The sequence below is a fragment of the Bombina bombina genome, chromosome 2 (assembly GCF_027579735.1).
Source record: "Bombina bombina isolate aBomBom1 chromosome 2, aBomBom1.pri, whole genome shotgun sequence".
Lineage (NCBI taxonomy): Eukaryota > Metazoa > Chordata > Amphibia > Anura > Bombinatoridae > Bombina > Bombina bombina.
In genome coordinates, this window is record NC_069500.1 from 105,488,006 (window position 1) to 105,507,872 (window position 19,867).

The 19,867-nt window shown below is 41.2% G+C and overlaps 1 protein-coding gene across 4 annotated transcripts in view; it reads right to left on the reverse strand.

The window, feature by feature from the left end:
- Positions 1-19,867, reverse strand: part of NADK2 (NAD kinase 2, mitochondrial) — a 329,344-nt gene that overhangs the window by 87,284 nt on the left and 222,193 nt on the right. For 3 of the 4 annotated variants that reach the window (XM_053701209.1, XM_053701211.1, XM_053701213.1), the window contains 2 exons: positions 17,712-17,793; positions 14,021-14,164 (listed from right to left, as the gene is read on the reverse strand). In XM_053701209.1, coding sequence (XP_053557184.1) covers positions 14,021-14,164; positions 17,712-17,793 — 226 coding nt within the window. The remainder of the gene's footprint in view (positions 1-14,020; positions 14,165-17,711; positions 17,794-19,867) is intronic. The other variant, XM_053701210.1, reaches the window with a different exon arrangement.

Genomic DNA, 19,867 nt, shown 5'->3' on the forward strand with positions numbered 1-19,867 from the left:
GGATCAGATTGAGACATCTTGCAAATGTAAGAGAAAAAAACAACATATAAAGCAAAATTATCAATTTCCTTAAATGGCAGTTTCAGGAATGGGAAAAAAATGCAAACAGCATAGCCCTCTGACATAGAAAAAGGCCAGAGGCAAAAGGAATGGGGTTATAAATAATGAAAATATCTGGCGCCAAGTATTACGCACAACAAACAGAAAAATATTTTTTGGCGCCAAAAACGCCCAGAAACGAAACACTTGCGTCATAGATGACGCAACCTAGTGAAGGACTCTGCGTCAACCAAGACTCTGGAAATGACGAAATGGCGTAAACGAACGTAATTTCGCGCCAAAAATGACGCAATAAATTTTGGCATTTTGCGCCCTCGCGAGCCTAATTCTGCCCGCAAATTTAAAAGACAGTCAATTGAAAAAGAGACTAAACCCCAGGTAAGAAATAATTTTTCATAAAAAAAAGTATTTTCCAGATATGAAACGGACAGTCTGCAAAAGGAAATATATTTGCCATGATTCAGGTTTCAGTATAAGTACAATACATATTTTTAGAACTTTATAAAATACATAAAGTGCCAAACCATAGCTGAGAGTGTCTTAAGTAATGAAAACATACTTACCAAAAGACACCCATCCACATATAGCAGATAGCCAAACCAGTACTGAAACAGTTATCAGTAGAGGTAATGGAATATGAGAGTATATCGTCGATCTGAAAAGGGAGGTAGGAGATGAATCTCTACGACCGATAACAGAGAACCTATGAAATAGATCCCCGTGAGGAAAACCATTGCATTCAATAGATGATACTCCCTTCACATCCCTCTGACATTCACTGTACTCTGAGAGGAAACGGGCTTCAAAAAAGCTGAGAAGCGCATATCAACGTAGAAATCTTAGTACAAACTTACTTCACCATCTGCATAGGAGGCAAAGTTTGTAAAACTGAATTGTGGGTGTGGTGAGGGGTGTATTTATAGGCATTTTGAGGTTTGGGAAACTTTGCCCCTCCTGGTAGGATTGTATATCCCATACGTCACTAGCTCATGGACTCTTGCCAATTACATGAAAGAAGTGTGTTTTTTTCAATTTTTTCATCATTTTATATATTTTATTTTTTTCTAAATTATAAGATATGATGAAAATAATGGTATCTTTAGAAAGTCCATTTAATGGCGAGAAAAACAGTATATAATTTGAGGGTACAGTAAATGAGTAAGAGGAAAATTACAGCTAAACACAAACACCGCAGAAATGTAAAAATAGCCTTGGTCCCAAATGGACAGAAAATGAAAAAGTGCTGTGGTCCTTAAGGGGTTAATGGATTGTCTGAATGATAAACTGTAAAAAACAAAAAAAAAAACAAAACAGCAACATTGTCTACACTTGAGAGAAAGCAAAACAAAACAATATGAGGTTTTATAGAAAGAAACAGAATTTAGCGCACTCATATAAAACATTCACCCACAAAAACAAATCATTTTAATAGAAAGCCAAAGTTAATTTACAATATAAATATTTACACACACACACATTATATATATATATATATATATATATATATATATATATATATATATATATATAAAATTTGTTAGTAATATATATATATATATATATATATATATATATATGTGTGTGTATGTATGTATGTATGTATGTATGTATGTATGTGTATAGGTGTATATGTGTGTGTGTATAGGTGTATATATGTGTGTGTATAGGTGTATATATGTGTCAGAAAATAAGAAAAAAGCACTCACTGGACTTAAGACATCAATGTGAAATTTATTTGTGACATTTTGGGACCTCAAATGTCCCTTCTTCTGACAACCAGAATGTACAAACTAACAAACTTAAATAGGTCTGTAGGCACCTCCCTAGAACAGGTCACCAATCCTTGGAGACCGTGTGCAAAACGCAGGGTTGTACCACTTGGATAGCCCATAAATTGTGATGTAGCTTAAAGGGACAGTCTAGTCCAAAATAAACTTTCATGATTAAGATAGAGAATGCAATTTTAAACAATTTTCCAATTTACTTTTATCACCAATTTTGCTTTTTTCTCTTGGTATTCTTAGTTGAAAGCTAAACCTAGGAGGTTCATATGCTAATTTCTAAGCCCTTGAAGGCCGCCTCTTCTCTCAGTCCATTTTGACAGTTTTTCACCACTAGAGGGTGTTAGTTCATGTGTTTCATATAGATAACACTGTGCTCATGCACGTTGAGTTCCAGTGAGCCATCTGATTGGCTAAAATGAATGTCTGTCAAAAGAACTGAAATAAGGGGGCAGTTTGCAGAGGCTTAGATACATGGTAATCAGAGGTAAAAAGTGTATTTATATAACTGTGTTAGTTATGCAAAACTAGGGAATGGGTAATAAAGGGATTATCTATCTTTTTAAACAATAAAAATTCTGGTGTAGACTGTCCCTTTAACAATCTGTGCGACATATTATGTATCAATATAAAAATTTAAAATATATATAGTGTAATCACAAATTGCAGTGTGATAATAATGATAGTGATCTATGACCCCACGCTTCCCTCAATACCAAACCGGTCCGTAACCAGGATTTCGGTCCTAATGGATTAACCCATATAAATGATCTGCAATCTAATTTAGTCAAACATACAGCACCGCCCACTCTGTGGGTGTTCTGCTGTTGTCAAGCAACGTCATATAAACAACAACCACTATGAAAATACTTAGATTGATCAACAAAAGGTGACTGTCTAATCGTTGAAGTTCACCTAGTTAGAAGCCCACCTCAAGCCATCCTGGTGCTCCACCATCCGGGGTGCATAATATCCAATTTCCAAGTGTGTATACTGTAAGGGGGCCCCGTACTTCATCAACCTACCTCACATATAACCGAATGTGAACGAGATGTGTGCACACAGCGAAGAATGGATTAGCACATCCACATTGAAGATAACAAAACTACCTATATATCATAACAACTCAAACGGGCCCATACAGCCACTCCCACGGCTCAGTATAGGTGCACAGTGTTAACAACCCCCTCCATGGTAGGCTGGAAACGCAGTGTCAATCCACCCCCGGAATGTCAATATGTCAAACCCAAACTGCACATTGAATCGAAAACAGACCAAAATGGCAACCTAGTGTAAATCCTTAAAGCAACTCACAAAAAATCCACAGCTTACAAGGTGGACACCCCCCCCTCATTGCTAGGCTAGGAATACAAAGTATCGCACTGCCCGTCCGTCAGGCATGAAACACCAACCAAACGTTGCACATCTGCAACCTGAGCGGAAGGGTCCACCATCGTGCAGGTGCTGTGACTAAACATAAATAAAAAAATAAAAATAAATCGGAACCCATGTCCAGAGAGGTGGTAATAACTGAATATAGGACCAACCGTTATACTAGAAATATACTAAGCGGGTACAGCTCCAAATCCAAGAGAGATATATATAGTAGCACCTACCAAACAGACCACTAAAACAGAAACAGGGTATAAGCAATACCATATCCAAAACCACACACACACACATACATCCAGTGATATCCACCTAGCAACACCATCGCATGTCATCCAATACCTGTGCGCCTCAATTAAAAAATATATATAAATAATGAAATACCATTATAATCTTGATTCCTCTAAACACCCAGGCAGTATAGTCAAATATCTTTAAACCTCTACTAGTCGGCGCCCTAACCCCTGACAGATGTCCTGCCCCTCCTACACAGAGTGTGTCCGCACAGCAGATCAAGCTGCAAGCCTACCCCTTCCCTATCCACCATGGATATGTCAAACCAAAGAGGTGATATCAACAAACACTGAGGTACAACTCCATATTCCTTACCCTAAAACATATACTCAACAGCACCTAATCAAGGACAAAACCGGTCCACACCTGTGTGGAACTGGACGGTATAGACCTCCCCTGGCATCCCATAGGGACCCAGTCACCCATAACCCGAGAGTGGAATTCACTCACATGTCCGGCACGGAACTAGGGACGTGGGATCAAGAACACTAAGTGACACACAAACAGATAAAACTAACACAGTAAATTAAAAGAGAAATTGATCACATACATAAAAAAACAAAACACCCCCTATCCAAACAGGGCAATTAGAAGCTGGGTCCCTCAGTAGTGGGATTACTCAGTAATATAACAGGAGAAACGACCAACAGGCAAATCTCACAAAAATATCACAAAGGGGCGGAAGTATGCCCAGGTGGGTAAGCCATACTAGTTAGAGAATATATGGTATTGTGGACCCTCATGTCAGTCTACTTCCGTATGATGTGATCAGAGACTCATCTAGAACGGTCATCCACAAGTTGTGGGAGTCCATCACAGGAAACACTGCCAGCCAATCTGGATGTTGAGGCCCCTGGGTGCCAGAGTTCCCAGTTCATATATCCATCTAGCCTCCTTCTGTAAGAGGGTCTTGGCTCTGTTACCCCCTCTTCTTGAGGTGGGCACATGATCAATTATCCAAAATCTCAGGTCTGTGACTGTATGTCCTCTCTCTAGGAAATGTCGGGCCACTGGTTGGTCAGATTTCCCACTTTTTAGAGCAGATCTTATGCTCGACCGGTGATTGGCCATCCGGGTTCTGGTGTCATTAATGGTTTTCCCAGTATAAAACAGCCCACACCGACAGTTCAGGAGGTAAATGATGTACTGTGTTGTACATGTTAGAAAGAAGTTGATTTTCTCTGGATGTTTGAAGGTTGCCCCTGTGTGCATACTGTTGCACATCACGCAACTCGTACACTTAAAGCAGCCTTTTTTTTTTCTGCCAGAATTGCTTATCGGCCAGAGGTGTTAAATCTGTCCTCATCAGAGAATCCTTCAGGCTTCTACCCCTACGATATGCTAGGCGGGGTGCTCCCCATTTCATGAATGGTAGTGTGGTGTCAGACTGGATCAATTTCCATTTATCCTTAATCGCTTTAGTGATGTGATGCTGATCTGGGGTATATGTTGTCACAAATGTAAGTTGGGGGGTGGTATCCTGTTCTTTCTTGTCACATATTCTCATATTGGATAGCCTGTGTGCACATGGTCCGAAGATCCTTTCTATTGTACCCACGTTGGACAAATCTTTCCATCATCTCTGCTAATTGGACTTTGCACCTCAGTATCTGTTTTGTTGCGTACTACTCGTTGAAATTGCGCTCTTGGTATGTTTCGAATGAGTGCAGGTTGATGGCAACTCTTTGCATGTAAAGTGGAGTTGCAATCTGTACTTTTCCTAAACACAGTGGTACCCAGTGCCCCATTGGTCTTGAACACTCTTAGGTCCAAATAGTCCATGGTATCTGTATCTGCCACATGTTGAAATCTGATGGTACTGTTTAATTCATTGAGTGTCGTGATCCACTTGTTTAATGAGTTTGCATCGCCTTGCCAGATTAAAAACAGATCGTCTACATATCTGCAGTAGAATTTAATAGACGGTACCTCATATACCTTTATTTGGAAGGTCTCGTATTCAGTTTTATACAGATTTGCCAGCGATGGGGCCACATTCGACCCCATCGCTGTACCGGCTATCTGTAAATAAAATGTGTTTTCAAAACTGAAAAGTTCCTTTCCAGACAGATTGTCAACAGTTCTATCAGGACATATTCTGGTGGGCCAATATATGGAATACGTCTCAGGCAATTATTTACTGCTGCAATGCCTTTTTGCTAGATCACCGTATAGAGGCTCGAAATGTCCATAGTGACAAGCAGGTCGGATTCACTGATGTCTTCCAAGCGGACAATTTGTTGGATAAATGCTGTCGAATCTTGTATATGGGATCTAATTTGTTTGACAATTGCCTGCAAGAAGCAATCCACGAACTCAGCCAGAGGTTGGAGGAGTGATCCCCTGTCTGAGACAATCGGTCTGCCAGGTGGGCATGCCACATCCTTATGGATTTTTGGCAGGGTGTATAGTATGGGTGTTATTGGGAAGTCTATTTTCAGAAAGTGAGCCTCTTGTTCAGTGATGACTTAGGAAAGTCTCCATTCAGATAATTTCTTATCAATGTCACGTTTAAGAGCAAATATATATTCTGTCAGAGGTTATGGCGCCGACTAGTAGGAGGTTTAAAGATATTTGACTATACTGCCTGGGTGTTTACAGGAGACAAGATTATAATGGTATTTCATTTATTTTTAATTGAGGCGCACAGGTATTGGATGACATGCAATGGTGTTGCTAGGGGGATATCACTGTATGTGAGGTATTGGATATGGGATTGCCGATCCCCTGTTTCTGTATTAGTGGTCTGTTTGGTGGGTGTCACTATATATATATAGAATATATATATATATATATTAGATTTGGAGCTGTACCCGCTTAGTATATTTCCAGTATAACGGCTGGTCCTATATTGACAGTTATTACCACCTATCTGGACATGGGTTCTGATTTATTTTTATTTTTTTATTTCTGTTTAGTCACAGCACCTGCACAATGGTGGACCCTTCCGCTCAGGTTGCAGATGTGCAACGTTAGTTTGTTTGGTTGGTGTTTCATGCCTGACGGACGGGCAGTGCGATACTTTGTATTCCAAGCCTAGCAATGAGGGGGGTGTCCACCTTGTAGGCTGTGGATTTTTTGTGAGTTGCTTTAAGGATTTACACTAGGTTGCCATTTGGTCTGTTTTCGATTCAATGTGCAGTTTGGGTTTGACATTATGTTGACATTCCGGGGGTGGATTGTGCGTTTCCAGCCTACCATGGAGGGGGTTGTTAACACTGTGCACCTATAATGAGCCGTGGGAGTGGCTGTATGGGCCCGTTTGAGTTGTTATGATATATAGGTAGTTTTGTTATCTTCGATGTTGATGTGCTAATCCATTCTTCGCTGTGTGTACACATCTCATTGACATTCGGTTATATGTGAGGTAGGTTGATGAAGTACAGGCCCCCTTACAGAATACACACTTGGAAATTGGATATTATGCACCCGGATGGTGGAGCACCAGGATGGCTTGACGTGGGCTTCTAACTAGGTAAACTGTCAACGATTAGACAGTCACCTTTTGTTGATCAATCTAAGTATTTTCATAGTGGATGTTGTTTATATGACGTCGCTTGACAACAGCAGAACACCCACAGAGTGGACGGTGCTGTATGTTTGACTAAATTAGATTGCGGATCATTTATATGGTTTAATCCATTAGGACCGGAATCCTGGGGACGGACCGGTTTGGAATTGAGGGAAGCGTGGGGTCATAGATCACTATCATTATTATCACACTGCAGTTTGTGATAACACTATACAGGTGGCCCTCGGTTTACAACGGTTCAATTTGCACCGTTTCAGAATAACAACCTTTTTTTTTTAGTCATGTGACTGCTATTGAAAAGCATTGAGAAGCAGTGCATTGATTAAAAACAGAATTTATGTTTACCTGATAAATTACTTTCTCCAACGGTGTGTCCGGTCCACGGCGTCATCCTTACTTGTGGGATATTCTCTTCCCCAACAGGAAATGGCAAAGAGCCCAGCAAAGCTGGTCACATGATCCCTCCTAGGCTCCGCCTACCCCAGTCATTCGACCGACGTTAAGGAGGAATATTTGCATAGGAGAAACCATATGGTACCGTGGTGACTGTAGTTAAAGAAAATAAATTATCAGACCTGATTAAAAAACCAGGGCGGGCCGTGGACCGGACACACCGTTGGAGAAAGTAATTTATCAGGTAAACATAAATTCTGTTTTCTCCAACATAGGTGTGTCCGGTCCACGGCGTCATCCTTACTTGTGGGAACCAATACCAAAGCTTTAGGACACGGATGAAGGGAGGGAGCAAATCAGGTCACCTAAATGGAAGGCACCACGGCTTGCAAAACCTTTCTCCCAAAAATAGCCTCAGAAGAAGCAAAAGTATCAAACTTGTAAAATTTGGTAAAAGTGTGCAGTGAAGACCAAGTCGCTGCCCTACATATCTGATCAACAGAAGCCTCGTTCTTGAAGGCCCATGTGGAAGCCACAGCCCTAGTGGAATGAGCTGTGATTCTTTCGGGAGGCTGCCGTCCGGCAGTCTCGTAAGCCAATCTGATGATGCTTTTAATCCAAAAAGAGAGAGAGGTAGAAGTTGCTTTTTGACCTCTCCTTTTACCGGAATAAACAACAAACAAGGAAGATGTTTGTCTAAAATCCTTTGTAGCATCTAAATAGAATTTTAGAGCGCGAACAACATCCAAATTGTGCAACAAACGTTCCTTCTTTGAAACTGGTTTCGGACACAGAGAAGGTACGATAATCTCCTGGTTAATGTTTTTGTTAGAAACAACTTTTGGAAGAAAACCAGGTTTAGTACGTAAAACCACCTTATCTGCATGGAACACCAGATAAGGAGGAGAACACTGCAGAGCAGATAATTCTGAAACTCTTCTGGCAGAAGAAATTGCAACTAAAAACAAAACTTTCCAAGATAATAATTTAATATCAACGGAATGCAAGGGTTCAAACGGAACCCCCTGAAGAACTGAAAGAACTAAATTGAGACTCCAAGGAGGAGTCAAAAGTTTGTAAACAGGCTTAATTCTAACCAGAGCCTGAACAAAGGCTTGAACATCTGGCACAGCAGCCAGTTTTTTGTGAAGTAACACCGACAAGGCAGAAATCTGTCCCTTCAGGGAACTTGCAGATAATCCTTTTTCCAATCCTTCTTGAAGGAAGGATAGAATCCTAGGAATCTTAACCTTGTCCCAAGGGAATCCTTTAGATTCACACCAACAGATATATTTTTTCCAAATTTTGTGGTAAATCTTTCTAGTTACAGGCTTTCTGGCCTGAACAAGAGTATCGATAACAGAATCTGAGAACCCTCGCTTCGATAAAATCAAGCGTTCAATCTCCAAGCAGTCAGCTGGAGTGAAACCAGATTCGGATGTTCGAACGGACCCTGAACAAGAAGGTCTCGTCTCAAAGGTAGCTTCCAAGGTGGAGCCGATGACATATTCACCAGATCTGCATACCAAGTCCTGCGTGGCCACGCAGGAGCTATCAAGATCACCGACGCCCTCTCCTGATTGATCCTGGCTACCAGCCTGGGGATGAGAGGAAACGGCGGGAACACATAAGCTAGTTTGAAGGTCCAAGGTGCTACTAGTGCATCCACTAGAGCCGCCTTGGGATCCCTGGATCTGGACCCGTAGCAAGGAACTTTGAAGTTCTGACGAGAGGCCATCAGATCCATGTCTGGAATGCCCCACAGCTGAGTGACTTGGGCAAAGATTTCCGGATGGAGTTCCCACTCCCCCGGATGCAATGTCTGACGACTCAGAAAATCCGCTTCCCAATTTTCCACTCCTGGGATGTGGATAGCAGACAGGTGGCAGGAGTGAGACTCCGCCCATAGAATGATTTTGGTCACTTCTTCCATCGCTAGGGAACTCCTTGTTCCCCCCTGATGGTTGATGTACGCAACAGTTGTCATGTTGTCTGATTGAAACCGTATGAACTTGGCCCTCGCTAGCTGAGGCCAAGCCTTGAGAGCATTGAATATCGCTCTCAGTTCCAGAATATTTATCGGTAGAAGAGATTCTTCCCGAGACCAAAGACCCTGAGCTTTCAGGGATCCCCAGACCGCGCCCCAGCCCATCAGACTGGCGTCGGTCGTGACAATGACCCACTCTGGTCTGCGGAATGTCATCCCTTGTGACAGGTTGTCCAGGGACAGCCACCAACGGAGTGAGTCTCTGGTCCTCTGATTTACTTGTATCTTCGGAGACAAGTCTGTATAGTCCCCATTCCACTGACTGAGCATGCACAGTTGTAATGGTCTTAGATGAATGCGCGCAAAAGGAACTATGTCCATTGCCGCTACCATCAACCCGATCACTTCCATGCACTGAGCTATGGAAGGAAGAGGAACGGAATGAAGTATCCGACAAGAGTCTAGAAGTTTTGTTTTTCTGGCCTCTGTTAGAAAAATCCTCATTTCTAAGGAGTCTATAATTGTTCCCAAGAAGGGAACCCTTGTTGACGGGGATAGAGAACTCTTTTCCACGTTCACTTTCCATCCGTGAGATCTGAGAAAGGCCAGGACGATGTCCGTGTGAGCCTTTGCTTGAGGAAGGGACGACGCTTGAATCAGAATGTCGTCCAAGTAAGGTACTACAGCAATGCCCCTTGGTCTTAGCACAGCTAGAAGAGACCCTAGTACCTTTGTGAAAATCCTTGGAGCAGTGGCTAATCCGAAAGGAAGCGCCACGAACTGGTAATGTTTGTCCAGGAATGCGAACCTTAGGAACCGATGATGTTCCTTGTGGATAGGAATATGTAGATACGCATCCTTTAAATCCACCGTGGTCATGAATTGACCTTCCTGGATGGAAGGAAGAATAGTTCGAATGGTTTCCATCTTGAACGATGGAACCTTGAGAAACTTGTTTAAGATCTTGAGATCTAAGATTGGTCTGAACGTTCCCTCTTTTTTGGGAACTATGAACAGATTGGAGTAGAACCCCATCCCTTGTTCTCTTAATGGAACAGGATGAATCACTCCCATTTTTAACAGGTCTTCTACACAATGTAAGAATGCCTGTCTTTTTATGTGGTCTGAAGACAACTGAGACCTGTGGAACCTCCCCCTTGGGGGAAGTCCCTTGAATTCCAGAAGATAACCTTGGGAGACTATTTCTAGCGCCCAAGGATCCAGAACATCTCTTGCCCAAGCCTGAGCGAAGAGAGAGAGTCTGCCCCCCACCAGATCCGGTTCCGGATCGGGGGCCAACATTTCATGCAGTCTTGGTAGCAGTGGCAGGTTTCTTGGCCTGCTTTCCCTTGTTCCAGCCTTGCATTGGTCTCCAAGCTGGCTTGGCTTGAGAAGTATTACCCTCTTGCTTAGAGGACGTAGCACCTTGGGCTGGTCCGTTTCTACGAAAGGGACGAAAATTAGGTTTATTTTTTGCCTTGAAAGGCCGATCCTGAGGAAGGGCGTGGCCCTTACCCCCAGTGATATCAGAGATAATCTCTTTCAAGTCAGGGCCAAACAGCGTTTTCCCCTTGAAAGGAATGTTAAGTAGCTTGTTCTTGGAAGACGCATCAGCCGACCAAGATTTCAACCAAAGCGCTCTGCGCGCCACAATAGCAAACCCAGAATTCTTAGCCGCTAACCTAGCCAATTGCAAAGTGGCGTCTAGGGTGAAAGAATTAGCCAATTTGAGAGCATTGATTCTGTCCATAATCTCCTCATAAGGAGGAGAATCACTATCGACCGCCTTTATCAGCTCATCGAACCAGAAACATGCGGCTGTAGCGACAGGGACAATGCATGAAATTGGTTGTAGAAGGTAACCCTGCTGAACAAACATCTTTTTAAGCAAACCTTCTAATTTTTTATCCATAGGATCTTTGAAAGCACAACTATCCTCTATGGGTATAGTGGTGCGTTTGTTTAAAGTGGAAACCGCTCCCTCGACCTTGGGGACTGTCTGCCATAAGTCCTTTCTGGGGTCGACCATAGGAAACAATTTTTTAAATATGGGGGGAGGGACGAAAGGAATACCGGGCCTTTCCCATTCTTTATTAACAATGTCCGCCACCCGCTTGGGTATAGGAAAAGCTTCTGGGAGCCCCGGCACCTCTAGGAACTTGTCCATTTTACATAGTTTCTCTGGGATGACCAACTTGTCACAATCATCCAGAGTGGATAATACCTCCTTAAGCAGAATGCGGAGATGTTCCAACTTAAATTTAAATGCAATCACATCAGGTTCAGCCTGTTGAGAAATGTTCTCTGAATCAGTAATTTCTCCCTCAGACAAAACCTCCCTGGCCCCATCAGACTGGGTTAGGGGCCCTTCAGAGATATTAATATCAGCGTCGTCATGCTCTTCAGTATCTAAAACAGAGCAGCCGCACTTACGCTGACAAGTGTTCATTTTGGCTAAAATGTTTTTGACAGAATTATCCATTACAGCCGTTAATTGTTGCATAGTAAGGAGTATTGGCGCGCTAGATGTACTAGGGGCCTCCTGAGTGGGCAAGACTCGTGTAGACGAAGGAGGGAATGATGCAGTACCATGCTTACTCCCCTCACTTGAGGAATCATCTTGGGCATCATTGTCATTATCACATAAATCACATTTATTTAAATGAATAGGAATTCTGGCTTCCCCACATTCAGAACACAGTCTATCTGGTAGTTCAGACATGTTAAACAGGCATAAACTTGATAACAAAGTACAAAAAACGTTTTAAAATAAAAACGTTACTGTCACTTTAAATTTTAAACTGAACACACTTTATTACTGCAATTGCGAAAAAACATGAAGGAATTGTTCAAAATTCACCAAATTTTCACCACAGTGTCTTAAAGCCTTAAAAGTATTGCACACCAAATTTGGAAGCTTTAACCCTTAAAATAACGGAACCGGAGCCGTTTTTAAACTTTAACCCCTTTACAGTCCCTGGTATCTGCTTTGCTGAGACCCAACCAAGCCCAAAGGGGAATACGATACCAAATGACTCCTTCAGAAAGTCTTTTCTAAGTATCAGAGCTCCTCTCACATGCGACTGCATGCCATGCCTCTCAAAAACAAGTGCGCCACACCGGCGCGAAAATGAGGCTCTGCTTATGCTTTGGGAAAGCCCCTAAGGAATAAGGTGTCTAATACAGTGCCTGCCGATATTATTATATCAAAATACCCAGATAAAATGATTCCTCAAGGCTAAATATGTGTTAATAATGAATCGATTTAGCCCAGAAAAAGTCTACAGTCTTAATAAGCCCTTGTGAAGCCCTTATTTACGATCGTAATAAACATGGCTTACCGGATCCCATAGGGAAAATGACAGCTTCCAGCATTACATCGTCTTGTTAGAATGTGTCATACCTCAAGCAGCAAGAGACTGCACACTGTTCCCCCAACTGAAGTTAATTGCTCTCAACAGTCCTGTGTGGAACAGCCATGGATTTTAGTTACGGTTGCTAAAATCATTTTCCTCATACAAACAGAAATCTTCATCTCTTTTCTGTTTCTGAGTAAATAGTACATACCAGCACTATTTCAAAATAACAAACTCTTGATTGAATAATAAAAACTACAGTTAAACACTAAAAAACTCTAAGCCATCTCCGTGGAGATGTTGCCTGTACAACGGCAAAGAGAATGACTGGGGTAGGCGGAGCCTAGGAGGGATCATGTGACCAGCTTTGCTGGGCTCTTTGCCATTTCCTGTTGGGGAAGAGAATATCCCACAAGTAAGGATGACGCCGTGGACCGGACACACCTATGTTGGAGAAATAGCCAGTAGGTGGAGCTGTCCGCTTGTGTTGCAGCAAAGATATGCAAGCCAAGCAAGCTGAAATTAATCAGTTTAACCAGACCTGAGCTATGGAGCACCATGCAAAGGAACAAGATCTTCCTGTCTATAAATCAGTCCAGATGGAAATGCATAGAAAGAACTGTTTGCAGAAAAATGCAAGTAAAGTCTGTGTTGTGTGATTATTTTATTAGGTTTATAATGCTGTTTAACATTTAAAGTCTTCATTTCAAAGCTATAAAAATAATGTATTAGGTGTTGCTTATGCCAATTTTGAGAGGGGCCTGGAACCTAACTCCCTCACTTCCTATTGACTTACATTATAAACTGGTTTCAATTTACAACGGTTTCGATTTACAACCATCCCTTCTGGAACCTAACCCCGGCGTAAACTACAGGCCGATATAAGTTTGTTAGTTTGTACATTCTGGTTGTCAGAAGAAGGGACATTTAAAGGACCCGAAACATCACAAATAAATTTCACATTGATGTCTTAAGTCCAGTGAGTGCTTTTTTCTTATTTTCTGAGCATATCTTTTAAGAGCACCCTGGCAGCTGCAAGACGGTGGTGAGAGTGCATATACCTATCCATTGTTGTTATATACACACACATATATATATATATATATATATATATATTATTAATATTTATACACACGCACGTTTTATAAAGGACAGTGAGCATTACATATTTTAATTGCTTTAGATTAGAGTTTAATGTTTTGTGTACGAAAGAAGACAATGTATTTACCAGGCTTTTGATCCTGTTCCAGTGCAAACATTCAGACCTGAACTCTTCTGTTTTTCCCAGGGCCCATCATCAACAGATATTTCATAGTAAGAGGCCCTATGGAGCGAGAAGGTAAAACGTTGTTTGCAGGTGTTATAGTTCAACCTGAATAAGACAGAACACAAGTCTATCAGGTGTAAACAGCTCACTGTTGCAGAGAGGAATATCAGCCTACATATAGAAGCGCTGCCAAAAGGCAGAATGTCCAAAAGTCAACTTACAACCCATCTACACAACTGAAAGTGACACTTTATTCTGTATCTACTACAGTTCACTAGAATGTACCGCATATTAAACATATTAACCACATATGCAGAACGTTATCGCTTTTTTCCCCCTCTATAAATATTTGTCAGTAGACATCAAACGAGTGTCTTTGTAGCTACAGCATTGATTGGGACACCTAGAAAGAAACTGCTGTAACCATGCTTGCCTATGTGCTATACTAAAACTGCTGTAACCATGCATGCCTATGTGCTATACTGAAACTGCTGTAACCATGCTTACCTATGTGCTATACTGAAACTGCTGTAACCATGCTTGCCTATGTGCTATACTAAAACTGCTGTAACCATGCTTACCTATGTGCTATACTGAAACTGCTGTAACCATGCTTGCCTATGTGCTATACTGAAACTGCTGTAACCATGCTTACCTATGTGCTATACTGAAACTGCTGTAACCATGCTTGCCTATGTGCTATACTGAAACTGCTGTAACCATGCTTGCCTATGTGCTATACTGAAACTGCTGTAACCATGCTTGCCTATGTGCTATACTGAAACTGCTGTAACCATGCATGCCTATGTGCTATACTGAAACTGCTGTAACCATGCTTACCTATGTGCTATACTGAAACTGCTGTAACCATGCTTGCCTATGTGCTATACTGAAACTACTGTAATTATGCTTGCCTATGTGCTATACTAAAACTGCTGTAACCATGCTTACCTATGTGCTATACTGGTTATATTTCTATCAGTTCTTTTTTAATTTGCAATTACAGGCGTTAAGGAAGGTTTGTCCAACAAGGGCAGAGTCCACAATGAGCCCCGTGGGTGCTTTTTCTAAAACCATTTATTGAAACAATGTTTTTTTTTTTTTTGTTTGTTTTTGTTTTATAATTAAAGTGAAAAAAGTTAAAAGGTTCATTAAAAATAAAATCCCCTTGTCTCAAAGAGTGGACTTTCAAATGAGGAGTTGCATACCCCTCTAAAATGCACAGGAGCTGTATAAAATCAACAGGCACATGAAGCAGTTTGTTGCTTTTTAAATCAGGGGTTACTTTTCCCCCTAGGTCAATCATCTCTCTCTAGCCAGTAAGAAAATTTGCTCCACCCTGTTACGGGCAGGGGATACCAGTCTCACGTCTGCCGTCAGTCTGTCATGTACAGAATTAATCCCACCAACTGGAACCAGTTTGCAACACACAGGGTTAATTAAACCTGCCCACAATTGTCAATTTACCAAAGGCAGGGCTAAATCTCTGCCTCCTGACAACAGCTTGCCAAGATGTGACAACAGAGAAAGTGTTCAAATGATGGCTCTAACAGTACAAAATTGCGAGCTACAGTACACCCAATTCCTGGGAAATTACCAGGGCATAAACGCCAAACCACATTAACCCCTAAATTATATATATATATATCCATCCCTTCAATCCGTCCTAAATGCCTCTGCCAGGCTAATCCACATTTCCTGTCGCTCTATATCTGCTGCACCTCTCTGCGAGTCCCTTCATTGGCTCCCCATTCACAGCAGAATTAAAATTCAAAATTCTGACCCTTACATACAAAGCTCTCGCCAACGCCGCTCCCCTTCACCTATCCTCTAATAATAAACAATATACTCCAGCCCGCCCACTAAGATCCAATAATGACCTGCTCCTTGCAGACTATCACCTCTTCCCATGCTAGACTGCAGGACTTCTGTCGTGCAGCACCTACCCTCTGGAACACTCTCCCCCGTCCTGTCAGGCTTTCCCCTCTCTCTTTTTTAAATGCTCCATGAAGACTTTTTTGTTTAGAGAAGCCTACCACCCAACTCAATAATGAATTAATTTTACTTACCTAACATTTCCCTCATCTAACTCTGCATTAACATCTCTCTCAATCTTGCAGCCCTCACCTCTTGTTTCTCAACCTCCTACCCATCTAGATTTTAAGTTCCCACGGGAATAGGGCCCACAATTCCTCCTGTATGTGTTTGCAAAATGTTGTCCTGTCTCTTAAAAGTTTTATTTAAATGAGTTGTACCATTGGACAGAGCTGCGGAATATGTTTGTGCTTTAATATATATATATATATATATATATATATATATTATCAAGCAAGCATCAAAAAGAGAAGAAGTTTATAATAAAACCTCATAAAGACTGGGGATTCAGCACTCTTTTAAAAAATGAGCAGAACAGCAACACAAGTTTGCATTTGAAGAAGTGATTTTTAGTCACACACTGTGCAGAGCACAAGCTCACTAAAAATGGCAACAACCATACAAAAGTGTAAAGTGATTTAAAAACAAAATAAATACATAGTACACAGTATATTAAAAAATTAGATACTACTTGGACCGGTCCATGTGTCAAGACATGCATCCTTGTGGAAATAAAAGTATTTGAGGAGAAATACCCAAGTAGATATTGCTATTACAGATATTTTTGGCTGATTAAGCACAGGATGCAGTTCTCAGTTGAGGTTGTGCAGACCTGAAATAGGTTTTAGTAAACTGAACATATAGAGTTGCTGCACCTGTGCATAGCCGGCTATATCATATCGTATCAGAATTTTACCACAGTTACGACAGTTAGTATACTAGATAAGTCATAGCTAACATATGATACAGGAACACATTAAATGCATACAGTGAAGAGTAGTTATTGGTACCAAATAAACCAAACTGTAGAAATATAATAATCAAGTAAGCCAAAAAGTCTATCTTGAGGTATCGAGTTCCCTTATTGTCAGTGAGATATTATGCGGCAACTTGCACAAAGTCACTTGAGCCAAAGTAAGATGGTACCAATAACTACTTGTTCCTGTATCATATGTTAGCTATGACTTATCTAGTATACTAACTGTCGTAACTGTGGTATTGTTCAGTAGGCATGGACATTCCAAATGAGAAAGTAGGCAGTCGCTCATGGGCTTCGGCTATTTTCGGTGCTGGATTGATTCATGAGAAAGATCCCCAAACTAAGATCTGTGGTGATCTTTCACAAGCATAAATCCGGCACCAAAAATCACTGAAGTTCAAGAGCAGCTGCCTACTTCTGCATTCGGTAGCTAACAAAGCTGCCGAATGCCCATGCCTATTGTTCAGTGACTCCAGCAAAGGCTGGAGTTGTAACTCACCTCATCTGCCCCTTGCTGTGAGCTATAACATTGGCCATTGTGAATTCCAGAGACAGAAAGACAAGAGGCCACACTTTGAAGCAGCTAGATGGCTGTGATATAGTTGATAAAAGATAAAATATATAACCGTATTAACCCCGTAAAAGCATGTAGGATAAACCATGCACTCTGTTCTAAGAAAGGCAAAAATGTTCTTTTGATGCAGAGTATAAATGTAATATTCTAGTAATCACCATGCTTTGTTCACTGCAAGTTTCACATGACTATAAACAGCATAATTCAGTGTATATGTAATGTACCTTGATGAAAGAGATTCCCCAATAAAGACTTCATTCAATGCTCTTACTGGCAAAAGGTGGGGTCCAGACAAAGTTGCAGATTCTAAAGTTAATCATAAAACAAAAAGGTAATGAAGAAAGGAAACAGATCTTTGTTTTCAAGACTAAATTAATGTTCATAGCATTCAATAAAACATGTTCATAGCATTTCTGTCTCATTATTACTTACTAAACAATTAGATATATACACAGATCAAAATTTAAAAGGGACATTGTACATCATTTTTTCTTTACTCCACCTAAAAAGAAGCATTTCAAAATAACGAAATTGATGCTTACCTGATAAATGTATTTATTTATTGACACAGTGAATCCACGGATCATCATCAATTACTGTTGGGAATATCACTTCTGGCCAGCAGGATGAGGCAAAGAGCACCACAGCAAAGCTGTTAAGTATCACTTCCCTTCCCACAACCCCCAGTCATTCGACCGAAGGATAAGGAGAGAAACAAAATAACATACGGTGTAGAGGTGAAGGATGTTTATATATCAAAAAACTGTCTGAAAAACAGGGCGGGCCATGGACTCACCTAGTCAAAGAAAGCAATTTATCAGGTAAGCATAAATTTTGTTTTCTTTCTAATGACACAGTGAGTCCATGGATCATCATCATCATCAATTACTGTTGGGAATCAATACTCAAGCTAGAGGACACAGATGATAAGGGATGGACAAGACAGGCTACCCTGCTTGAAGAACCTTCAGCTAAGGCAAAAAATCCAATTTGTAAAATTTTGGACAGGGCATGCAGAGAAGGCCAAGTTATAGCCTTTGAAAACCGTTCCAGAGAAGTTTTATTTTTGAAACCCACTAAGAAGGGACAGTAAAACAGTTTGCTGTTCATTCAAGGTGAAAATAGCTGCACCTGGTTTCAAACTGCAAACCTTCTGCTTGCTAGGCATCTAAGCTAACCATCAGGCTACTACAGCTGGCTGTTCCTAGAGGAAAGAGATGTAATTTTCTCATGAAGCTGCTGTCCAGCAGTCTCAAAAACAAACCCAATTATACTTCTCAACCAGAAACAAGAAGAAAAGGAAGTTTTTTGACCTATACGTTTCTTAGAGAAACAACAAACAGGACAGAAAACTAGTGAAAGAGACGGATGGGAAAAAAGGAGCTCTACCTGAATTGAACCCACAACCTCCTGCTTCAGGAGTAGAGGAGCGAACCACTACACCACATCTCCCTAGTCGCCTGAAAATAAAATTTGAAAGCAGGCACAACCTCAAAGTTGTATAACAAACGTTCTTCAGAAAAAAAAACTATGACAAAGAAAAAGAACAACAATTCCCTGACTAAATATTCTGTCCGAAACCACTTTAGGAAGGAACTTTAGAACCGTCCCATCGGCATGGAAAAGAAAGGCGAATCACACTGCAAAACTGAGGAGAAAACAATAAAAAACAAAACCTTTCAAGATAACAACTAAATATCTATGGAACGCAAAGGCTCAACTGAGCTTGCTGCAAACTTTGAGAACAAAGATAAGGCTCCCAGGAGGAGCAACAAATTTAAAAACACAGGCCTGACAAAAAGATTGCACATCTGGCACGTCCGCCAGATGCTTATGAAGCAACAAAAGCAATGCAGAAATCTGACCCTTTCCAGTAGAAAAGGACTAATTCTAAGAATCCTGATCCTACTACTTCAAGAGTAGTCCTGGATTCACACCATCAAAGATATTTACACCATAGCTTATGGTAAATCTTCTGTAACAGGCTAGTAAGCCGGAATCATGGTCTTAATGGAAAAAACACATGCTTAGAGAGCACTAAGCGCACCATCTCCAAATAGAGAAACACAATTTGGAAGAGATAAAGGACGCTGATCAGAAGGTAACTATTTAGAGGCCATCTCCAAGGAGGAAGAAATGACATCTCCTCTAGGTCTGCATAAAAGGTCCTGCAAAGGTCGCGCAGGGACAATAAAAATTACCCACTCTCTCCTGTTTGATACAAGAAATGACTCGTGGAAGGAGGGCATCTGGGGGAAACAGGAATGTCAGCATCTATCAAAGTGACCTGAGGATTTCTCACAACTATACTTCTGCCACTTGGCAATTTTCCGAGACGCCATCAGATCCAACTCTGACACCCCCATTTGAAGGTTAAGTT